Source organism: Octopus sinensis, unplaced genomic scaffold (assembly GCF_006345805.1).
Source record: "Octopus sinensis unplaced genomic scaffold, ASM634580v1 Contig16884, whole genome shotgun sequence".
NCBI classification, from domain to species: Eukaryota; Metazoa; Mollusca; class Cephalopoda; order Octopoda; family Octopodidae; genus Octopus; species Octopus sinensis.
This window is the reverse complement of record NW_021834649.1, coordinates 15,311-35,000: the sequence shown is the minus strand read 5'-3', so window position 1 is coordinate 35,000 and position 19,690 is coordinate 15,311. Positions and strand designations below refer to the sequence as shown.

The 19,690-nt window shown below is 43.6% G+C and overlaps 1 protein-coding gene across 1 annotated transcript in view; it reads right to left on the bottom strand.

Moving 5' to 3' along the window:
- LOC115230948 (dynein regulatory complex protein 10-like) overlaps positions 1-17,956 on the bottom strand; it is a 19,868-nt gene extending 1,912 nt beyond the window's left edge. The window contains exons 1-3 of the mRNA XM_029801053.2: positions 16,590-17,956; positions 14,598-14,831; positions 3,581-3,652 (exon numbers count right to left, since the gene is read on the bottom strand). Coding sequence (XP_029656913.1) covers positions 3,581-3,652; positions 14,598-14,831; positions 16,590-17,810 — 1,527 coding nt within the window. The 5' untranslated portion in view covers positions 17,811-17,956. The remainder of the gene's footprint in view (positions 1-3,580; positions 3,653-14,597; positions 14,832-16,589) is intronic.
- Between the last annotated feature and the right edge of the window lie 1,734 nt (positions 17,957-19,690).

Sequence of the window (19,690 nt, the reverse complement as noted above, 5' to 3'; positions counted from 1 at the left end):
CCTTTTTATATATCACAACACATCGTGTTCCACATCTCCTTTTTTAAATATATATATATATATATATATATATAATTTATATAATAAATACAAATGTATACATATTTATATATATATATATGTATAGGAATTAAATATAAAATATAAATTACAAAGTGGGACAAGAACGCAAAAAACAGACGGGTCACTCGAAGCCTCTAATCTTCAGTCGGAACCGGATCATCTTGAGGAAAAAATCTATCAGAAAGGAACTCTAATCTTTTGATAAGCATAACAAATGCGCAACCGGTAAAAAGAACTTTCCACCTAATTAAATTCTTAAATTACTTAATTTTTTGTCAGCATTTTCTTCATTTCCTTTTTATATATCACAACTCGTGTTCCACATCTCTTTTTTTAAATATATATATTATATATATATATATATATTATATATATATATTATATATATATTATATATATATATATATATATATATATATACTACATATTTATATATATATATGTATAGAAATTAAATATAAAATATAAATTACAAAGTGGGACAAGAACGCAAAAACACACAAAGAGACGACACAAAAAAAAACAGACAGGTCACTCGAAGCCTCTAATCTTCAGTCGGAACCGGATCATCTTAGCAATTTCGGCAAAAGAGACCTATAGAATAAGTACTGGGCTTACAAAGAATAAGTCCCGGTGTCGAGTTACTCGACTAAAGGCGGTGCTCCAGCATGGCCACAGTCAAATGACTGAAACATGTAAAAGAGTAAAGAGTATATATATATATACATATAAAATTTAAAATTAATGAAAGGACATACTAGGTATGTCAACCTGCTTGAAATAACAGTCAAAACTCTTATTAAATTGCCAAAAATACACCGATGAAATCTACAGAAAGCATGTGCTGAAGAAGCTAAGGTTTTATTTTACCAATGCAGAAATCGATCCACGTGAGTCCAAATACTTAAATGTATGTTAGTAGATTATCTTAACATGATTTTGCCTTCGTTTGATCTCTGTTGCTTCCATCGGTGTATTTTTGGTGATTTAATAATAAGAGTTTTGACTGTTATTTCAAGCAGGTTGACATACCTAGTATGTCCTTTGATTAATTTTAATCCCTTGGCTAATTAATGCTATTTTCTGACCTGCTATCGCCTGTATCATTGATTCTGTTATTATCATTTTTCTAAACTGTTACATTGGATAATAATAGAATTAATGACACCTTCGTGAATTAATTTTGGGTAAATATACATATATAAAACTGTAGTTGTGTGAGTGTCTGTCCCCTTCGATTTAGATTCCTAACTACTCCCACATTTTGCGGTGCATTTAAAAACCAAATTCGGGTATCTTATAGTCGTGATTCATATCGAGCCCGTCTGAGTATTAGCGCGCGTCTACGATGAGTCTACGATTTTAAAAATAATTTAACATCATTTTTTATTCCATTTTAATGCATAATTTTTTCGTGTGTCGATGGCGGCGGAGTTGGCGTCCATGGTCACACCTGCACCTGTTTGCTTCTCCCCCTTCTCCCTCCCTCGTGAAGCTGTGGGGAAGGGAGTGTAAGGAAATCAACGTCGTAAAGCGTTGTCAAGGAGACCAGCGTTCTTTTAGAACAACGACTTCATGACTTGAAGACACCAAAACAGAAATGGCTAAGAAAGCCCGAATTGGCATCTATAAGGGAAGTAACTCTCTAAAAATGCTTATATAGTTATTTCCCTTACAAACCCGAGCAACGCCGGGCGATACTGCTAGTATATACATAAGAATATTACAAAAGAATAAGTCCCGGAATCAATTTGCTAGACTAAAGGCGGTGCTCCAGCATGGCCGCAGTCAAATGACAGCAACAAGTAAAGAGTATATATGTATGTATGTACGTCTGTATGTCTGTGTAGTTTCGTCTCTGAGTTTGTTCCCCTTACTCTCCTAACTATTTTAGTCTTTTACTTGTTTCGGTCATTTAACTGCGGCCATGCTGGAGCACCGCCTTCTAGTCGAGTAAATCGACCCCGGGACTTATTCTTTGTAAGCCTAATACTTATTCTATCAGTCACTTTTGCCGAACCGCTAAGTGACGGGGACGTAAACACACCAACATCGGTTGTCAAGCGATGCTATGGGGACAGACACAGACATACAAACACACACACGCACATATATATATATATAAATACATATATATACGACGGGCTTCTTTTCAGTTTCCGTCTACCAAATCCACTCACAAGGCTTCGGTCGGCCCGAGGCTATAGTAGAAGACACTTGCCCAAGATGCCACGCAGTGGGACTGAACCCGGAACCCTGTGGTTGGTAAGCAAGCTACTTACCCACAGCCACTCCTGCACATATACATATATATATATATATATATATATATATATATATATATATATATATATATATACGACAGGCTTCTTTCAGTTTCCGTCTACCAAAACCACTCACAAGGCTTCAGTCGGCCCGAGGCTATAGTAGAAGACACTTGCCCAAGGTGCCATGCAGTGGGACTGAACCCGGAACCCTGTGGTTGGTAAGCAAGCTACTTACCACACAGCCACTCCTATGCCCCTGTATAAATTTACGCAGGAGAAAGTAGGAGATTGCAAGAGAAGAAACCAGAAGGAGAGGAGGAGGAGGTGGAGGAGGAGGAGGAGGAGGTGGAGGTGGAAGAGGTGGTAGGGGGGATGGACGGAGACAAAAGGAGAGCAGAAGAATTTAGGGCAGGTAGAACAAAGGAGGAGAGAGCAGTAAGTCATAGGAGAGCAACATTTGTGAGTACTGTGAAAGCGGCTATGGTGGTGGTAGGAGTAGTATTAGTGGTAGAAGTGGTGGTGGTGGTGGTGGCGGCGGCGGCGGTGGCGGCGGCGGTGGCGGCGGCGGTGGTGGTGGTGGCGGTAGTGATGGTGGTGGTGGGAGTGGTACTGGTGGTGGGGGGAATGCTGGTGCTGGCGGTGGTGGCGGTGGCGGCGGCGGCAGCGATGGTGACAGCGGTGGTTGTGATGGTGGTGGTGTTAATGGTGGTGGTGATGGTAGTGGTGGTGTTAGTGGTGGTGGCGGCGATGGGGGGTGTGGTGGTGGTGGTGGTGGCAGTGGTGGTGTTAGTGGTGGTGGCGGCGATGGTGGTGGTGGTGGTGGTGGTGGTGGTGGCAGTGGTGGTGGTGATGGTAGTGGTGGTGGTGGTGGTGTTAGTGGTGGTGGCGGCGATGGTGGTGGTGGTGGTGGTGGTGGTGGTGGCAGTGGTGGTGGTGATGGTAGTGGTGGTGGTGGTGGTGGTGGTGGTGGTGATGGTGGCGTCGGCGGCGATGGTGGTGGTGGTGGTGGTTGTGGTTGTGGCAGTAGTGGTGGTGTCGGCGGTAGTGATGGTGGTGGTGGCAGGGTGGTGGTAGTGGTGGTGGTGGTGGTGGCGGTAGTGATGGCAGTAGTGGTGGCGGTTGTAGTGGTGGTGGCGATGGTGGTGGTGGTGGCGGCGGTGGTGGTGATGGTGGTGGTTGTCGCAGTAGTGGTGGTGGTGGCGATGGTAGTGGTGGTGGCATTTGTGGTGGTGGTGGTGGTGGCGGATTACCTGCAGTTGTCCCATGTCTTGGTCGTATTTTTGTATCCAATTTTCAACTTCAGTTTCTGCCTTGAACTTTCGCTGTTGATAGAAAATAGAAATATTTATATTATAAAAGTGAAGCTGGTCTCTGTCTGTCTGTCTTTCCGTCCGTCACAACACCTGTAAGAGGGAGTGAAAGAAGGGACAAAGAAAACGATGATAGAATGTGATAGACAGACAGACAAACAGGTAGGTAGGTAGATAGATAGATAAGTAGATAGGTAGATAAACAGGTAGATAGGTAGATAGATAGATAGATAGGTAGATAAACAGGTAGATAGGTAGATAGATAGATAGATAGATAGATAGATAGATAGATAGATAGGTAGATAGATAGATAGATAAGTTTCTTTATTGGCCACACAGGGCTGCACACAGATGGGACAAGTTACAAGGTAGAGCTTTTCTTTTGGGGGAGAAAAAGAAAAAAAAAAGGTGGTGTAAGTTTTCGATCAAAAGGGATCGTAAAGGGGGAAAAATAACAACAAAAAAAAAAGAAAAAAAGAAAATATGGAAAAGAAAAAAAGAAAAAAAGGGAAAAGGAACAAAAGAAAAGAAAAATGAAAAAAGAAGAAAAAAGAGGAAAAAAGGGGATCATGTAGATAGATAGATAGATAGATAGATAGATAGCTAGATAAGTTTCTTTATTGGCCACACAGGGCTGCACACAGATGGGACAAGTTACAAGGTAGAGCTTTTCTTTTGGGGGATGAAAAAAAAAAAAAAAAAAAGGGGTGGTGTAGGTTTTCGATCAAGAGGGATCGTAAAAGGGAAGAAAAGAACAAAAAAAACTAAAAAAAAAGTAAATAAAATAAAAAAAAAAAGAGAAAAAAAAGAAAAAAAGAAAAGGAAAAGGAATAAAAGAAAAGAGAAATGAAAAAAGAAGAAAAAAGTGGAAAAAAAAGGGGAAGAGGAAATAAAAAAAGAACGATCAATAGGGATCGTGTATCACAGTGTTATGATATATATGGTGTAAAGGGGAAAGCAAGTAAGGTTTATCTGTGGGAAGAAACCTACGAAAAAGACCCACGGTAACCTTGGTCAATATTGTTATATGTTACCACATGTTTGCAAGTGGGTAACCCTCTGTTTTCAATTTCTGGGTTCATAGGATTATGCTCAAGGTGGCTTCGTCATTCATATACGTGCCATTCTTGCTACATCACCCATCTTTTTTTAAAACATTCGCTAGACAAAACTTGCCTCTCTACTCTCACTTTCCTTTTCAAGTGGTACTTGAAGAAGTTGATGAGAGATTGACCAGAGAGGAAAGTGTTTGTCTCCAATCCTTTCAGACGCGCGTCCACCAGATACTTCTTGCGCCATAGCCACAAGGATGATGAAAATAGCTCTTCCTTCCCGTTTGAAGGAAGGAGGCGTGACAATATTGACGATAGACTCAGCTGATAAACCGACTCGTCCACACGTGACAGCATTGTTCGACACAAGCCCACAGGTCGGAAATTGTTGGACACTGCACGAGTGCGTGCAGAACGGTTTCGTTGCTCTGACCGCATCTCGGGCAGGTCGGCCCCGTGTTTCTCGAGCCGTGTCTGTAGAGCTTATCCTGAACGGGTAGCGCTTCTTGGTAGCACTGCCAGGCCAGGGATCTCTGGAAGTTGTCCATGGGCCCTGGCCCGAAAGTCGTCCTGAACAGGCGGGTCAGGTACTCCTCGTCGACGTCCAGGTTCGCCCCGAGCTCGTCGTCGTACCTCCCCTCCATTAATCCCCTATAGGATGCTTTGGTTGTGTTGAAGTCGCTCAAGGTCGACCCAGGACGGCAGAGTTGCTTGAGAGCAACGCGACACTCGCGGTGCCATTCGCCCTTCCTCGGCCTCTTTTTGATCCACGACTGCAGTTCGGTCATGGAGACGAGCTGCGGGAAAGCGTGCCTCACAAACGGCGACCACACCTGTTCACCGTCGTCTACATAAAGCCAGAGATGTCGCAGTCTCAGCGCGTGTCTGCGCATCATCAACCACGGCATGCCCAGCCCTCCTTTTAACGGGTGTTGACAGCAAATGGATCGCCTGACCATCGGGATGCATCCTTTCCACAAGAAGCGAAAGAGAATGCGTTGTAGTTTGGTGATGGTAGGTTCGGGACAAGGTACGACGGTCAGGCGGTAGTAGATGACGGACGCGATGTACGTGTTCGCCACCTCCGCCCGACCTTTTAGGGACAGTTTCCTCTCGGCCCATTGCCAGGCGAGAGTGATCACCCTACTCGTTATCTCGTTCCAGTTCTTCTCCACTTGGAGGTCCGGACCAAACCAGACCCCGAGCAACTCAACCGGGCCGTCGGTCCAGCGTCCCACGACGGAGGCGCTGGTGGACAGCATGGGCTTGCTTCTCCAGGTGCCTAGTCGCAAGCCCACTGACTTTTCCCGGTTGATTTTCGCTCCTGTCACCGCTTCGTAGTTTTTCAGTGTCTCGCCGACCTGCTCGATGTGCTCGTGGCTAGACACTATGACGGTGACGTCGTCCGCGTATGCAGACACACTCGTCCCGCATCCCCATTCTCGCTGGATACCCCTCAAAGTTGCCAGCTTCCGCAATAATGGCTCGAGAGTCAATACGTATAGAAGCGACGAGAGGGGGCATCCTTGACGGACCGAACGTGCGATGTCGAAGGGTCTCGATAGATGTCCATTCACGTGAATTACTGAACGGATGCCTCTGTACAAAGCAGCTATCCAGCCGCGGAAGACGGGACCGAAGCCAGCCGCTCTGAGGACCGCCTGCAAGTATCGATGGTCTACCCTATCAAAAGCTTTCGATTGATCCAAATTGATCAGCGCCCCACCCATGCCAGGTTCGTTAACTACCCTGTCTATGATGTAGTGCATTAGGTGGAGGTTGTCATGGATGGTCCGGCCTGGCACGGCGCATGTTTGCGCCTTGTCGACCAGTTTCTCGATGACAAGCGCCAACCTCTTGGCTAGCACCTTGGCCAAAATTTTCAAGTCTGCATTGAGCAGAGTGATGGGCCTAAAGTTATCTATTACATTTCCCTTATTTCGATCTTTCTTCAGCAGTGTTACGGCTCCTCGGCTCACAAAACCAGGAATGCTCCCGTTTTGCTGCCAGTTGCAGTACACCGCCACCAAGAGATCTCCAAACAAGTCTGGCATACAATTGTAAAGCTCGTAGGGCAGACCATCCAAACCCGATGATTTGTCCCTCGAGCATTCTGCCATCGCGTCCTGCACTTCCGCCACCGTGATGGCACCTTCACAGCACCCTGCCTTTCTTGTCGAGAGTCGTGGTAGGCTATGTAGGTAGGCACTGAAGTCCACCCTACGTTCTTGCCCTCCACTCGTCCCGAACAGTCGGGCAAAATGCTGCTGAAAGGCCTCACACATTTTACTTGGCTCGAGCAATTCGCGCCCTGTTCATCTACCAGGGACCGAATGGTGGCTTTGTTGCCCTGTTGCGCCTCTGCCACCCAGGCCTCTCTCGCAGCTCCAACACCTTCGTTCCTTAGAGCACGTATCCTAGCTTTGACAGCACATCCTTCCTGTTTGGCGTTGAAGTGTTGTTCGAGGGCCAACCTCGCCGCCAAAACGTCGGATGCGATGCCGCTTCTAGCTTCTTAACTAGCTCACCCTCTACTCTATTTCTATCTATGGCTAGTGCTTTGCTGTACCTAATCGCTTCTGCTTTTACTGCTCTCTTGAGGGCAAACCACCATTTGTTGTTGATGATGGCTCCCGTCAAAGCCCTCTTTACTAGTGTGCTAATCCGGTCTCTGAAAACCTGTCTCGATGGGAAAGACGCGTTTAGTTTCCAGTATCCGGGACCCTGCCTAAGTGTTTTACCTAAGTCTAGCGTACATGTCACAAGTTTGTGATCCGTGTAGCTGACTATGTGGAATTGTGGACATCCTATGCTATCTCTGTCTACTGTCCTACACAGTATCCTATCTAGATACGATCTCGACGACCCGATGCAGTTGCTCCATGTCCACGTTGGCGCATTCGGGTGGTCTAGTTGGAACCTGTCAGACAGTTGAAAGTGTCTGAGCAGGTCTCTGAGGCATTTGCATCCCCGTCTATTCCTATCTCTACCCACGTAGTCTACATGCGTGTCCAAGGTAGCATTCCAATCCCCCACTAAGAGTAAAGGACGAGACGTTCCCAAGAATACTTCTAGACGTTGAAAGAAATCCGCCCAAGCTGTTAAGGGTGGTGCGTAGACTGATACGAGTCGAAAAGCGCACCCATTGCTGCCGTCGACATCCAGGACGACCAGTCTACCCTCCAGGTCTACGAATATTGTCCTTACTTTGAGATCTAGACTCTTGCGAAAAAGTACCGCGGTGCCACTACCGCCCATTCTCGGCAGACAGGGGGAAAAATAAATGTTGAACTGTCCGCCACACATGGTCTTTAGGGCCCGCGGATTGTGGAGTCTAGTCTCACTTATGGCTATGATTTCTAACTTATGTGACTTTATGTCGTTTAAGAGGTACCCTTGTTTCCAAGGGGACCCCAAGCCACGCGCATTTACACAACCAATCTTGATCATAATCCTAATGAATTAGAATACAAGTGAAAGGAACAGAGGGTTACTTACTGCTCGAAAGTTTTTGCTTTCTCCTCCTTTGGTTTGTCCTCGAGGAGATCCCAGTACAGTTTCTTTGTGAGATATTTTTGGCATTTACCAACCGCACTGGGGAAAATGCCTTTGAGTGTGTGGTGCAGACTTTTGGAGATGTGTAATATTTTGATGTGGTCTGGTGGTGTTGTGTATGGGTGATTGTTTGTTTTTATGTCATCTTCTGTTATGTTTGTTTTGATTGGATGTATTCCATCAAATTTGTGTTTTTGGTGTCTATAGCTGTGAGCATGTTTGCTGTATATATTTTTGTGGTGTTGGTGTGGCTGTTGTTTGCGTTGGGTTTTGAAATGTCTTCGGGAGATGTATTTCCCCCTGCTTTGTTCGTGTTTGCATTTGGTTTGGTTGTGTTTCTGCTCTTTATTTTCCTTCTTTTTGTAGCTATTTGCCATTCCTCACTGGTTTCGTCTTCCGACGAAATTTCTGAGGAATCAGAAGGGGGTAGGGGTATGTTGTAGGCTTCTATGTATGTCTGTGTAAGTGGTTGTGTTGCTGTTTTCGTTGTTGTTGGTTGTTGAGTGTTTGTGTGTGTTGAGTGCGGTATAAGGGATGGGGGGTCAGTTTTTTTGTGTTTTCTTTGTTTTTCTGTTCCTTTGGTTCTTGCTGTTGTTGGTGGTGTTGGTATTTTTTCAGGTGTTGAGTGGTTTTTGGTTGATGACGGATTAGCTTGGTGTGCTTCTCTTGTCGTCATAGATAGATAGATAGATAGACAGATAGAAAGATCGGTAGATAGAGAGATAGATAGATAGATAACTTTTTATTGTGGCCACACAGGGCTTAACACAGAAAAAATGGACGAAATACAATGTAGAGTTTTTTTCTTTTCGAGGTGGGATGGGTGAGACACACAAAGAAAAAACGTTCGATCAATAGGGATCTGTGGGTTATGTGGTGTATAAAAAAGCAATATATATAAAGTTCACAGTTTGGGTGTAGCGTGGGAAAGAAAAACCTACGCAAAAGACCACGGTCACCTCAGACAGTTCGAAAATGAACACATGAGTCACCTTACTTCTCGTTGTCTCTTTTGGTTACACATTTGCACTTAAAATAGTGTCGTCTTTCATACTGACCATTTTTGCCACTTTTACCCACTTTTTATTAAAACATTCGTTCAACAAAGCCTTCCTCTTTATTCTCATCCTCCTTTTCAAGTGGTACTTGAAAAAGTTGACGAGAGACTGACCAGAGAGGAAGGTATTTGTTTGTAGCCCTTTCAAACGCGTCCACCACACACATTCTTTCGCCATAGCCATCAGCGTAACGAAAACCATTTTCCCTTCCCGTTTAAAAGAAGGTGGTGGAACAATATTCACGATAGACTCGGCCGATAGGTGGGCCTGACCTACACGTGACAACAGCTGTTCGACGAAGGTCCACAGCTCTGAAATATCTGGACACTGCACGAGTGTGTGCAGAACGGTTTCGTTGCTCTGACCGCATCTCGGGCAGGTCGGTCCGGTGATGGTTTTTGAACCGTGCCTGTAGCTCTTCTCTCGAACAGGTAGTGCGTCTCGATAGCACTACCAAGCCAGGGATCTTTGGAAGTTATCCATAGGCCCCGGCCCGAACGTCGTCCTGAAAAGGCGGGTTAGGAATTTCTAGTCGACGCCCGATAGATAGATAGATAGATAGATAGATAGATAGGTGGTAGGTAGGTAGGTAGGTAGGTAGGTAGGTAGGTAGGTAGATAGATAGATAGATAGATAGATAGATAGATAGATAGATAGATAGATAGATAGATAGATAAACAGGTAGTGTAAAAAGATTCGAGCGAGGTCGTTATTATTATTATTATTATTATTATTGAGTGAGAGAGCAGTTCATGCCATCAAAGTGACACTGGGGTAAAATATACGAAGCCCAATATACCCGTCATGACTACCCGTCTGATAAGGGTACACCAGGCACATGCATCACAACCATATGTGCACGACATGGTGATCTCATATCAAGATAAACAGCACATGACCTTGCAGGTGGAGCCCAGTTAGAATTTTCTTCAGGTTGAGCAGTCCATCCCGCTAAACGGTCCCTGAATAAGGATCGTTTAAGGATGTTGAACGAAACACCCATGTTTCCAGAGGTGAATTATCCAAACCACAAAGAATCCCTCTCAACACATGGCTATGATGCTCCCCCACTACTTCTGCTCGTGATCAGAGATGCACATATCGTCAGCCACAAAGGGACATGCTCAACTGGTTAAGGTCAAACAACTGACAAGCAAATCTGTGGTATTGAGCAGAATATTTGCTGTAGCCAATCTTTTATACTAAGACAAAACAATGTACATGATAACACTTCCAATCAGTTAAGATCAGAAGCCATGAGAGACACTGCTTAGTACTGCATCAGGGCATTTTATTATTAATATTATTATTATTATTATTATTATTATTATTATTATTATTATTATTATTATTATTGAGTGAGAGAGCAGTTCATGCCATCAAAGTGACACTGGGGTAAAATATACAAAGCCCAATATACCCATCATGACTACCCCTCTGATAAGGGTACACTAGGCACATGCATCACAACCATATGTGCGCGACATGGTGATCTCATATCAAGATAAACAGCACATGACCTTGCAGGTGGGGCCCAGTTAGAATTTTCTTCAGGTTGAGTAACCCATCCCGCTCAACAGGTCCCTGAATAAGTGTTGTTTAAGGATGTTGAAAGAACCACCCATGTTTCCAGAGGTGAATTATTCAAACTCCAAAGAATCCCTCTCAACACATGGCTATGATGCTCCCCAACTACTTCTGCTCATGATCAGAGATGCACATATCGTCAGCCACTAAGGGACATGCTCAACTGGTTACGGTCAAACAACTGACAAGCAAATCTGTGGTATTGAGCAGAATATTTGGTGTAGCCCATCTTTTTATACCAAGACAAAACAATGTACATGATAACACTTCCAATCAGTTAAGATCAGAAGCCATGAGAGCCACTGCCTGGGACTGCATCAGGGCATTTATTATTATTATTATTATTATTATCATTATTCAGTAGTTTTATTTTTATATCGTGCTTCCACTTCACTACCGAGCGCAGCTCTGTGTGCCTTGGGTATGTGCTGTGATTTGTTGTGATGCTCTGATGGTTATTGTATGGAAAGTGTTCTGCGTAGGATGTGTGCAGTGCCCATTAGTGCAATTTTCTGTATGTTATATGTGTTTGTAAGTCCTAGTGTTTTTGTTATGTATTTGTCTGAATATTTTTTTATCATGCCTAATGCACCTACTATGATAGGAATTGTTTCTGTTTTCAAATTCCACATTCTAGTTACCTCTATTTCCAGGTCTTTGTATTTTGAGAGTTTCTCCATTTCTTTTAGAGACACGTTGTCATCTGCCGGTATTGATACATCAATCAGAAAGCATTTTTTTTCTTATTACTCTTCTTCTTCTTCTTCTTCTTCTTATTATTATTATTATTATTATTATTATTATTATTATTTAAAGAATGGGTAGTGTTAACAAAATCAATGTTAAATATTATTATTATTAATTATTATTATTATTATTATTATTATTATTATTATTATTTATTATTATTATTATCATTATTAATTATTATTATCATTATTATTATTATATTATTATTATATTATTATTATTAATTATTATTATTATTATTATTATCATTATTTAAGAATGGGTAGTGTTAACAAAATCAATGTTAAATATTATTATTATTAATTATTATTATTATTATTATTATTATTATTATTATTATTATTATTATCATTATTAATTATTATTATCATTATTATTATTATTATTATTATTATTATTATATTATTATTATTATTATTATTATTATTATTATTATCATTATTTAAAGAATGGGTAGTGCTAACAAATTCAATGTTAGTATTTTCATTAAAGTGGATTTGTATTTAATAACTTATTATTATGCAAAGAGAATATTTGTGAAAGATTTTTTTTGTGTTAGAAAAAAAACCTCTCCTCAATCTGTGTTAATTAATAATCGAAAACTATCTTGAATTTCTTGGGAAATTCTGATCTATAGCTTCACGAAAACTGGCAAGGGAGGTTGGATATGATCTGCGTATCCTATGGAATTATTAACCAAACAGTTTTGCTAGGACGTACCCCGTTATTAGGGTAATTATCGTTAAAAGTCCCCGATGTACCTTTATGACGAAAAAAAAAGTGTCTTAAATAATGGTTATCTCCCTTACACTACTAAAATTAATATTGTTAATATCGTTATGGCTTGATTATAGAGGTAGAATTAATGTCAATAGGGTTAATATAGGCGCAGGAGTGGCTGTGTGGTAAGTAGCTTGCTAACCAACCACATGGTTCCGGGTTCAGTCCCACTGCGTGGCATCTTGGGCAAGTGTCTTCTGCTATAGCCCCGGGCCGACCAATGCCTTGTGAGTGGATTTGGTAGACGGAAACTGAAAGAAGCCTGTCGTGTATATGTATATATATATATATTATATATATATAATATATATATATATATATATATATATATATGTATGTGTGTGTTTGGGTGTCTGTGTTTGTCCCCCTAGCATTGCTTGACAACCGATGCTGGTGTGTTTACGTCGCCGTCACTTAGCGGTTCGGCAAAAGAGACCGATAGAATAAGTACTGGGCTTACAAAAAGAATAAGTCCCGGGGTCGAGTTGCTCGATTAAAGGCGGTAATATTTGGATCTTTTCGGTTTGACTGGCAGTTACACAGATATTGTCTGATTATGAAAATTCCAGATCTTTTCGGTTTGAGCGGCAGTTTTTTAACATAATTTTCAGGTAACTAAACAGTTTTAAACTTCGTATACTGTTAGAATGTGTTTATAAAACATCTTTTTCTCTCGACTTTATTGAGAAAATTCTATAGTTTGTAAGATATTTGTTGTTGTTTTTTCTTCAATTTCTGCAATTTCAACCAATCAATGACGTCTATTGAGGTAAAAAAACATTCTGTGCGGTATGAATATGTCCCTCGTTTAAGAAACAGATTGGGTTTATTTACATTTGTGAAGAAAAAAAGATACCTTCCCCCCACCCCTAACCCTAACCCTAAAACAGATTGAAATGCAATAGATCGATACTAGGGTCATAATTATGGTTGACAATTTCATATGACACCGCTAGAAAAAACTGCCTACTCAACTCTCTGCCTCATCACACCTTCTATGTCTCTCTCTTTTTTCTCTCTTTTACTTGTTTCAGTCATTTGACTGCGGCCATGCTGGAGCACCGCCTTTAGTCGAGCAAATCGACCCCGGGACTTATTCTTTGTAAGCCCAGTACTTATTCTATCGGTCTATTTTGCCGAACCGCTAAGTGACGGGGACGTAAACACATCAGCATCGGTTGTCAAGCAATGCTAGGGGGACAAACACAGACACACAAACACATACACACACATACATACATATATATATATATATATATATATTATATATATACATATATATGACGGGCTTCTTTCAGTTTCCGTCTACCAAATCCACTCACAAGGCATTGGTTGGCCCGGGGCTATAGCAGAAGACACTTGCCCAAAATGCCATGCAGTGGGACTGAACCCGGAACCATGTGGTTGGTAAACAAGCTACTTACCACACAGCCACTCCTAGGCTCGATTCGACCTCTGGTCTGGACGCCAACCTCTGACGTAACAAAATGTGACAATTTTGACCCAAAGCCTCTTTTATATATATATATACTAGCAGTATCGCTCGGCGTTGCTCGGGTTTGGAAGGGAAATAACTATATAAGAATTTTTAGAGAGTTACTTCCCTTATATAATAGCGTAAAAATGCATTAAAAGGGAAAAAATGATGGTAAATTTTTTTTTTAATCGTAGACTCATCGTAGACGCGCGCTAATACCCAGAAGGGCTCGATATGAATCACGACTATAAGATACCCGGTTTTGGTTAAACTACACCGCAAAATGTGGGAGTAGTTAGGAATCTAGATCGGAGTAGACAGACTCTCACACAACTTCAGTTTTATATATAAAGACTAGCAGTATCGTCCGGCGTTGCTCGGGTTTGTAAGGGAAATAACTATATAAGCATTTTTAGAGAGTTATAGCCAAAAAATAGGAAAAAAATGCATTAAAAATGGAAAAAAATTATGGTAAATTTTTTTTTAATCGTAGACTCATCGTAGACGCGCGCTAATACCGAGAAGGACTCGATATGAATCACGACTATAAGATGCCCGAATTTGGTTAAACTGCACCGCAAAATGTGGGAGTAGTTAGGAATCTAAATCGGAGTAGACAGACTCTCACACAGCTTCAGTTTTATATATAAAGATAACTAACCGGGAACCTTTTGGTATCAGATCACAGAAATTCTTACCCTTCGTAAATCTTGTTCGTTCTCTCTGTGCGCTGTCGTTTGGTTTGCAAGATTCGCTTTGGCGTGGACCAGTTCCTGGTAGACGGCCTGGGTCTTGCTCTCACTGCCTTTCATCTCGGTAGCGATGGTGTTGTCCGCTTCGGCCTTCACACGACGGATATTCTCTACGGCCGATTTGTCAATCTGCTGGATATCGTTTTGTAGTTTGCGTATTTTCATAGTCTTCTGTTTCACCTAGAAAAAAAGGGGTTCCGATGGCCTTCGGTTAAGTGTGCAGCAAGATGAGAGAGGGTGGCAGGGGGCGGGGCGGGGTTTGGCATGGGGGGAGGGGTGAAGGTGGAGTTGGCAGTGGTGATGGAAGGAATGAAGAAAAAAGCCCCCAAAAAATATATATATAGGCACAGGAGTGGCTGTGTGGTAAATACCTTGCTAACCAACCACATGGTTCCGGGTTCAGTCCCACTGCGTGGCATCTTGGGCAAGTGTCTTCTACTATAGCCCCGGGCCGACCAATGCCTTGTGAGTGGATTTGGTAGATGGAAACTGAAAGAAGCCTCTCGTATATATATATATATATATATATATATATATATATATAATATATATATATATATATATATATATATATATAGGCGCAGGAGTGGCTGTGTGCTAAATACCTTGCTTACGAACCACATGGTTCCGGGTTCAGTCCCACTGCGTGGCACCTTGGGCAAGTGTCTTCTACTATAGCCCCGGGCCGACCAAAGCCTTGTGAGTGGATTTGGTAGACGGAAACTGAAAGAAGCCTGTCGTATATATATATATGCAGGAGTGGCTGTGTGGTAAGTAGCTTGTTTACCAACCACATGGTTCCGGGTTCAGTCCCACTGTGTGGCACCTTGGGCAAGTGTCTTCTGCTATAGCCTCAGGCTGACCAAAAGTACAAAGGGTTTTGCGAAAAACAAAGGTCCGTGTAAACAATAATAAACAACCTATTTCTTTACTACCCACAAGGGGCTAAACACAGAGGGGACAAACAAGGACAGACAAAGGGATTATGTCGATTATATCGACCCCAGTGCGTAACTGGTACTTATTTAATCGACCCCGAAAGGATGAAAGGTAAAGTCGACCCCGAAAGGATGAAAGGCAAAGTCGACCTCGGCGGAATTTGAACTCAGAACGTAGTGGCAGACGAATACTTATTTCTTTACTACCCACAAGGGGCTAAACACAGAGGGGACAAACAAGGACAGACAAAGGGGATAAGTCGATTACATCGACCCCAGTGTGTAACTGGTACTTATTTAATCGAGCCCCGAAAGGATGAAAGGCAAAGTCGACCTGGGCGGTATTTGAACACAGAGCATAGCGGCAGACAAAATACCTATTTCTCTACTACCTACAAGGGGCTAAACACAGAGAGGACAAACAAGGACAGACAAACGGATTTATTGCCCACAGGGGTCTAAACATAGAGAGGACAAACAAGGACAGACAAAGGGATTAAGTCGATTATATCGACCCCAGTGCGTAACTGGTACTTATTAAATCGACCCCGAAAGGATGAAAGGCAAAGTTGACCTCGGGTGAATTTGAACTCAGAACGTAGTGGCAGACAAAATACCTATTTCTTCACTACCAACAAGGGGCTAAACACAGAGAGGACAAACAAGGACAGACAAAGGGATTAAGTCGATTATATCGACCGCAGTGTGTAACTGGTACTTATTTAATCGACCCCGAAAGGATGAAAGGCAAAGTCGACCTCGGGTGAATTTGAACTTAGAACGTAGTGGCAGACAAAATACCTATTTCTTCACTACCAACAAGGGGCTAAACACAGAGAGGACAAACAAGGACAGACAAAGGGATTAAGTCGATTATATCGACCCCAGTGCGTAACTGGTACTTATTTAATCGACCCCGATAGGAATAAAGGCAAAATCGACATCGGCGGAATTTGAACTCTGAACATAGCGATAATAATAAACAACCCATACGTAATACCTGCTCGTCCTTGGCCGCTGTTACCTCTGCCAGTTCTTTCTCAAGTTTTTCAATAAGCTTCTTGTTCTGAACCGCTTTCTCTGCCGTTTCTTTCAGGTATTCATCTTGCTCCTTTTCTTCGAGAGGGGTGGTCAGCAGGCGGATTCTCAAAATGCTCTTCAGCTCGTTGAGTTTGCTCACAAACTCCTGCAGCTCCGGCGACATGTTGTCCCTGTAGCTCAGTATCTCCTTCTCGGCCGTCGTGTTCTCGTTTACCGCGCGCAGTATATTCTTACAGGAGTTGCCCAGCCGGTCGGCGAGGTTCGACAGCTGGCGGCCGAGTTCGTGAGCCCTCAGGCTTTCGTCGCTGCTCTCCCTCATTTCCACCGAGGAGTCGACGCTGTAGGGCGAAGCACTCGACGATAAGGATTGCAAAGGGTAATCCCCATCCTCATCTTCCTTAAGCATCCAGTTGCTATGGCTGTCGTAGCTATTTTTTTTCCTGGCTTTCCCAATGCTGGCATCATATTCATCATCGCCATCATGGTACATGTCCGTACCATCTACATCATCACTTGTGGAATGCCTATAGTGAATATCAGTGTCATCTTCACTAGTCATAACAACGGTACTCTCTTCCTCTTCTTCACCCTCAAAATCACAATTCGAAAGCTTTTTCATTTTCTCAGCTTCGGCAGTAAGGTCTATAGTTTTCGGCTGCGGCTGGGCGGACCGACGCATTCTGCGGCAAAACGTGAGAAACTCACGCCGCGTTTCCGTGTAGGATGCCTGGAGGTCGGCGTGGTTCTTAAAACACGCTTTCAAGTGATCGTCGAACGCGTCCTCGAAGAGGTGCAAATTCTCCAAGACAAATGGAAACATACCTACCAACACGGCTCTTTCCACCATGTCAATATACACGTTCATCACTCGCTGTGACTCGAGCGATGACAGTTTCTTCTTTGCCGGCTGCAGACTGATGTGGGGGTAAGTGACATTTATTTCTTCGGTGTGTTCACCAATGTTTGTCGTAGCCCCACCAGCGCGTACATTATCATTCTTGCTAGCAACAGGTACATCTTCATGCGGCGTTTCCTTCTGTGATGGGTGGATCTCAGATACGGATTTTTGGTAGCCAGTGTTATCTGAATTAACGCTTTCCGTAGTGATAAAACTACCGAGGGATGTCTTCACCTCGTTCATACCCTTAAACAGGTTTTGTTCATCATTCACCGAAGCCATGGTTAGAGCCGGGTGGCGTGTGAATTGTGCGATGAGGCGTGACGCCGCTGGGTTCTTCAGTGAAATCTAGTGCAGTGTGACGTAGGACGTAATGCGAAAAATAGACAGTGCAAGTGCGTGGAGGTGTGACACAGCGTGTTACTGGTGCAGTGATGTGTGGCGATGTGCAGCAAAGATCCCTACTGCGTGTTACAGCTGTGTGGGCTGCAGTGCAGCGCAGTGTAGTTTGTACAGATGGAAGGTGGAGGCGTTGTGCTGTGCGGTGCAGCGTTGTTTGGTGCGGTGCAGGAAACTGTGACGTCTGGTAACGTGGTGGTATGATGCAGTGTGATTGGTACGGTGAAGGGTGGTTCAGGTGAGTGGGGTGCGGTTTGACGGTGCACAATGAAGATAATGCAGTGCTGCGCAGTACAGAGCAGTTGGTGGAGTGTTGTGGCGCACTGGGGTGCTGTGGGACGCAAGGAAGTGTCGGCAACGTAGTGCGCTGTGCCGCGCTGTGATGTAGTATAGCACAGTGTGATGTGCTGCGGTTAAGAGCAGGTAACGCGGTGCACTGCGATTTAGCTTTGTATGGAGTGGCGCAGTAAATTGCAGGGAGTGTTACACGGTTGGACGGGGTGCAAGGGGACACAATGCGATGGCGTGGGGCACAGGGAGATGGTGCGACACAGGGGTGTGGGATGCAAGGTGTTGAAGCGAAATATGGGTAGGAGCAGTTGAGCTTTTGATGCGGGCTGGTGTAATATGCGGTCGGCGGCGTTGTATATTGCGGAGTCGTGTAGTAGGGTGAGGGGCAGTGTGGGGAGATGTGGAGCAGGGTGAGGTAGTCGGGTGCGGTGCAGGGGCTCGTGTGGAGATGAGGTGTAGTAGAGTGGTGGTACGGGCGATTAAGCGAGATGTGACGTAGTGTCTTGTAATGCGGTGTGGCTTCGTAAACTGTTGTGAAGGTGGAGCATCCTGGGGTAGAGTGCTGTGTCGTGAAGTGCGGTTTGGTGGGGTGGGGGTCGATTGGGTAAAGTTTGGTAGGGAGAGGTTTTGTGCAGTTTGATGTGGTGTTAGCTAGTACTATGGACTCTACTGTGTTAGACTCTTGTGGGTTCACCTCTGGCGCTGTAGACTCTAGTGTGTTGGACTCTTGTGGGTTTGACTCTAGAGCTGTGAACTCTTGTTGGGTGGGTTCAAGTGTGTTGGGCTCTATAAGGGTAGAGTCTAATGCAGTAGACTCTGGTGTTATGAACTCTTCTGGGATGGATTCTAATGCATGGGGCTTTAATGTTATGAACTCTTCTGGGATGGATTCTAATGCAGGGGACTCTAATGTTACGGACTCTGCTGGGATTGATTGTAACGCAGGGGACTCTAATGTTACGGACTCTGCTGGGATTGATTGTAACGCAGGGGACTCTAATGTTACGGACTCTGCCGGGATTGATTGTAACGCAGGGGACTCTAATGTTATGGACTCTGCTGGGATTGATTCTAATGCAGGGGACTCTAATGTTACGGACTCTGCTGGGATTGATTCTAATGCAGGGGACTCTAATGTTACGGACTCTGCTGGGATCGATTGTAACGCAGGGGACTCTAATGTTATGGACTCTGCTGGGATTGATTGTAACGCAGGGGACTCTAATGTTACGGTCTCTGCTGGGATTGATTGTAACGCAGGGGACTCTAATGTTACGGACTCTGCTGGGATTGATTGTAACGCAGGGGACTCTAATGTTACGGACTCTGCCGGGATTGATTGTAACGCAGGGGACTCTAATGTTATGGACTCTGCTGGGATTGATTCTAATGCAGGGGACTCTAATGTTACGGACTCTGCTGGGATTGATTCTAATGCAGGGGACTCTAATGTTACGGACTCTGCTGGGATC